Below are 4,831 nucleotides of genomic sequence, written 5' to 3'. Positions count from 1 at the left end.
TCAAAAATTAAAAAAAAAAATTAAATGGTACTTTTTTTTTTTTTTTTTAATTTTCAAAAGTTGGCTTGGTTTTTTAAACATTTGCTAAAAAATAGATAACAAATGAAGAAATTTGGAGGTGAAAGTAATCTTTATGAGCTTAATTTTCAAACATAAAAAAAAAAAAAATCAAATGGCTTCCCAAAGAGATATAATTTTTAAAATCTTGTTTTTGTATTTAAAATAAAATAGGTTTAAGTTTCAAAAACTTAAAAATAAAAATGAAATAATTACCGAATAGAATCCTAACTTTTTTCTTTTAATTGATGGGTAAAAATTTCAGGGATAATAATTAGCTATATAGCAACATATTTAAAACATTACAAATATAGCAAAATCTATCGGTGATAGACTCTATCGTTAATAGACTCCTTATCAACGATATAGTCTATCATTGATAGATTTCGAGAACTGAATATAAATTTTGCTATATTTAAAAATTCTTTTGTATTGTGTTATATCCGCTAATATTTTGAGTTCGGTTGTTATGTTTATAACTAACTTTTTTCTGGTTTAATCATTTATATATATATATTAAAAAAAAGGGAAAACACCAAGGGAGGAAAAAAATGACAATTCATATATAGAATGAACAGAACAATTTCCCACCATCATTAGTTTAGAAGAATAACATAAGAAGTTGAATGGTTGATAATTGAAAAGAGAATTTAATTGGTTGTTAAATCATGTTTAATTAGAATTCCCAAAATTCCCCACCTTAAACCCATCCCCACTTCTATTTTAAGGTCACCCCCCTTCTCCACCATCAAGAGAAAGGGAGTCCTTCTCTTTTCTTCCATTTCAAAAGCCTTTCAACCCCAATCATTCTGAGCTTCCAAATCCATCTACCATGGCTTTCTCTTCTGCAAAATCCCTCTTTTCTTCTCCCCATTTCACCTCATTCAACAGATCCTCCCATTCCAAATCCCCTCTTCTCTCCTTTTCCAACTCCTCTGTTTCTCTCAACCTCCACCCTCTTCATTCTTCTTCTCCTTCTTCTTCTTCTTCTTCTTCTAACCGCTGCAATTTCATTCCACTTCGTAGCGTTTTGAAGATCGTGGAATCGTCGGGATTAGAGGTTCAGAACTCTGATCTCGTCGGCCCCACTTTCCCTAATGACAGATCGACCATTTTGGTGGCCGAGAAACTTGGAGAGGCCGGTCTTAAGCTTCTCCGGAGCTTTGGGAATGTTGAGTGCGCTTATGACCTCTCGCCGGAAGATCTTTGCGCCAAGATCTCTTCGTGCGACGCCTTGATTGTCCGAAGTGGCACCAAGGTGAACCGGCAGGTCTTTGAGGCTGCAAAAGGGCGTTTGAAAGTTGTTGGAAGAGCTGGCGTTGGGATTGACAATGTGGATCTGCAGGCCGCCACTGAGTTCGGTTGTCTCGTTGTTAATGCCCCAACTGCCAACACCATCGCCGCTGCTGAGCATGGAATTGCCTTGCTTACTGCCATGGCCAGAAACGTCGCTCAGGCCGATGCCTCCATGAAAGCAGGTCGGTAATAAATGGGTACTCCCCTGTTTCAGAGGGGTACCTAATTCATAATCATAATCATAAACACCCTTTTGTTTCAACGTTTAGATCTGCTTATAATTACTAACCCCATGTTCCAATTTCAAGGATTTTTCATGATTTTAAACTATATTGCTTACTTTAACTGAAATCAGGGAGCAGAATTATAATGTAAACACTCTGCTTTTGGCTCCTTTTTATATATACTTAAAAGTTGAAACGTCTTTTTGGTTATCCCTATTTTGGCTGTCATCTAAAAAAGCACATGACAAGAATTAATTCCTCTGTCAAACCGAAGATTTTTTCTGGAATAAAATCACACCGAAAACCCCAAATTCCGATCTGGGTAAAAAAGAAAAAAAAATGGATCACAAAGTGTAAAAGAGTGATTTGTTGAAATGGGTTTCCAGGAAAATGGGAACGGAACAAGTACGTCGGAGTTTCACTGGTGGGAAAGACATTAGCGGTGATGGGATTCGGGAAAGTGGGATCGGAAGTAGCGAGACGAGCAAAGGGATTAGGGATGCAAGTAATAGCACACGATCCTTACGCGCCGGTGGACAGAGCAAGAGCCATCGGAGTGGAATTAGTGTCGTTCAATCAAGCGATATCAACGGCGGATTTCATTTCGCTCCATATGCCGCTCACTCCCGCAACCTCGAAGGTTTTCAATGACGATACATTTGCTCTGATGAAGAAAGGGGCTCGTTTGATTAACGTTGCTAGAGGAGGCGTAATTGATGAAGATGCCCTTGTTAGAGCCCTCGATAGTGGAGCTGTTGCTCAGGTAAATTTTTATATTCTAAAAAATTGGAGGGTCTCTGTTTTTATTTCTTTTTCTATTGATTTATGGATCTGTGGTGAAAATAGGCGGCGCTTGACGTTTTTGTAGAAGAGCCTCCGCCGAAAGACAGCAAGCTAGTGCAGCATAAGAATGTTACTGTCACGCCTCATCTTGGAGCCAGCACCAAGGAGGCACAGGCAAGCCCACTATTCTGTTTTATTTCCCCACCATTCATATCAACTTTGAATTACAATCTTCTCAAGTTTTACATCCTAAATTTTCATTTTTATTTTATATTTAGGAAGCATGTTTGTGTCTAAGTGGTCAACTTTTAAATTTAGGGAACATTCAATTTTATAAAATATTGGCATTTTTTTTTAATTTTGCATTTGATAGATAACCGATCGCAATATACTATACATAAAATTATTTTTTGTGACTAATAGATGATTATACTTTAATTTTTGTGTAAAATAGATTTGTGAAGAAGATAAAGAAATTGGCTAATAAGTAAAGGATCTATTAGACATTGAATAGAAAGATCTAAGATTTGTTGTATACAAAATAAAAAATATTAATTAAATATTTTTAAATTTAAAGACTTATTAGTCATAAATTTTATTTGATGGACATGTTAGAAATTTTTTAAAGTTTTTTTTTATCTATTCAACTCAAAATTTAAAGGTTAAAAGTGTAATTTAACAAATATTTTATATGTTAGTTAACGAATTGGGAACTTGGGACAAAATGATGGTTTTTCATTTCTTTTGACAATATGGTTGAGAGATTTACCCTAGGGATTATAGGAGAGATTATAAAGACGTTTTGAATTGAGTTACTTGGATATACAAAATTTTGTGGAAATACTTTTTGAATCACGAAAAATTAGAATAATTGTCCACTTTTTTATTATTTTTTTTTTGTTCAATCTCCTCGTTTTCTGGATTTATTGTTGAAATGACAAATAAAAATATTTCAGGAAGGTGTTGCCATTGAAATAGCGGAAGCCGTGGTCGGAGCATTGAACGGTGAACTTTCTGCCACCGCCGTGAACGCTCCCATGGTCGCTCCGGAGGTAATTAAATGATGCGAAATTCTTATAATTTTGGAATTGGAGTTAAATTAAGCGTGATTATTGTATGATTGAGCAGGTACTGTCGGAGTTAGCACCGTACGTGGTACTGGCGGAGAAACTGGGGCGGCTGGCGGTGCAGCTGGTGGCCGGAGGTAGCGGAATAAAATCAGTAAAAGTATTATACAAATCAGGGCGAGTCCCAGACGATTTAGACACAAGGCTATTACGAGCGATGATCACAAAAGGCATAATCGAGCCCATATCCGACAGCCACATAAACCTGGTGAACGCGGATTTCACGGCCAAGCAAAAGGGGCTTCGGATAAGCGAGGAGCGGGTGCTGGTAGACGCGCCGCCGGAGTTTCCAGTGGAATCAATCCAGATCACGGTGTCGCACGTGGACTCGAAGTTCGCGAGCGCGGTGACGGAGAGCGGTGACGTGGTGATAGAAGGGAAAGTGAAATACGGAGTACCGCATCTGACACGTGTAGGACCGTTCGACGTGGACGTGAGTTTGGAAGGGAATTTAATCCTGTGCAGACAGGTGGACCAACCGGGAATGATCGGACGGGTGGGAAGCATTCTGGGAGAGAATAATGTGAATGTGAATTTCATGAGCGTTGGGAGAACGACGAGAAGGAAGAGGGCGATTATGGCAATTGGTGTGGATGAAGAACCCAACAAGGACACTCTAAAGAAAATTGGACAAGTTCCTGCTGTTGAAGAGTTTGTCTTTTTAAACCTATAAAATCATCAAACTCACCCACACTCGCTGCCGACATGTCGTTTCCTACCTATGTTTTTATGTTTTTCTTTTTTTCTTTTGGTCGTGAAATAATTTAACTAATAAGGGCAGTTGGAGTTTGGGGTGGATTTTGATTAAGGTTATATTGTATTTTAAGGTTACTGGCCTTTTCTTTTTATTTTGTCTTGTTTATTCATTTATTTGTCCTTCTTTCGAGTTTAAGAATGGAGAAACGTGATTAAGGTTATTGTATCTTAGGGTAAAAAAGAAATTGCATATGTTTAAATGCAAATTTGGTAATGTTGTCTGCCACCTGCTCAACCCCAACCGTCTTCAATAATTATTTAAGCCACTTTTTTGTATTTTTGTGTACTCTAATGAAATACAAGTGAGTAGTTCGATTTTCCTCTTCTTTTAATTATATTGTTGATTTTAGACCAAATACAACTTGCTTACCAAATAAATGATGAAATCATACATGGTTAAATTTAAGGCTAACTTGTCCCATATAGAAATTGAAAACAAAAATATCGGTGGATTTTGATAGTACCACATGTTTTCTTTCTAGCCACCTGATAACAATGTTAGGTTTGATCAAATATAAAGATGATTAAGCCTAAAATATCATTGATTATTTGATCAATAGCCTAGTTTAGCATAAATTGTAAATTAGT

The 4,831-nt window shown here is 36.9% G+C and overlaps 1 protein-coding gene across 1 annotated transcript; it reads left to right on the top strand.

Moving 5' to 3' along the window:
• The first annotated feature begins 676 nt into the window (after positions 1-676).
• On the top strand, positions 677-4,469 carry LOC120084158 (D-3-phosphoglycerate dehydrogenase 1, chloroplastic-like). Its single transcript, XM_039040057.2, has 5 exons — positions 677-1,535; positions 1,964-2,340; positions 2,424-2,534; positions 3,317-3,412; positions 3,489-4,469. Exons 1-5 carry the CDS (start codon positions 890-892, stop codon positions 4,158-4,160), a joined length of 1,902 nt encoding a protein of 633 aa, XP_038895985.2. The 5' UTR covers positions 677-889; the 3' UTR covers positions 4,161-4,469.
• The last annotated feature ends 362 nt before the right edge of the window (positions 4,470-4,831 follow it).

The sequence above is a fragment of the Benincasa hispida genome, chromosome 1 (assembly GCF_027475165.1).
Source record: "Benincasa hispida cultivar pf3 chromosome 1, pf3_genome.v1.1, whole genome shotgun sequence".
In the NCBI taxonomy this organism is placed as follows: Eukaryota; Viridiplantae; Streptophyta; class Magnoliopsida; order Cucurbitales; family Cucurbitaceae; genus Benincasa; species Benincasa hispida.
The sequence above is the reverse complement of the archived record's forward strand: the minus strand, read 5'-3'. Positions and strand labels throughout refer to the sequence as shown.

What these genes read in the sequence shown, in the direction of transcription:
- LOC120084158 (XM_039040057.2), top strand. Translation starts at nt 890, where the DNA reads ATGGCTTTCTCTTCTGCAAAATCCCTCTTTTCTTCTCCCCATTTCACC. An exon ending in CCAGCACCAAGGAGGCACAG is followed by an intron (nt 2,535 to 3,316) that starts GCAAGCCCACTA and finishes AAAATATTTCAG; the next exon opens with GAAGGTGTTGCCATTGAAAT. An exon ending in CTCCCATGGTCGCTCCGGAG is followed by an intron (nt 3,413 to 3,488) that starts GTAATTAAATGA and finishes ATGATTGAGCAG; the next exon opens with GTACTGTCGGAGTTAGCACC.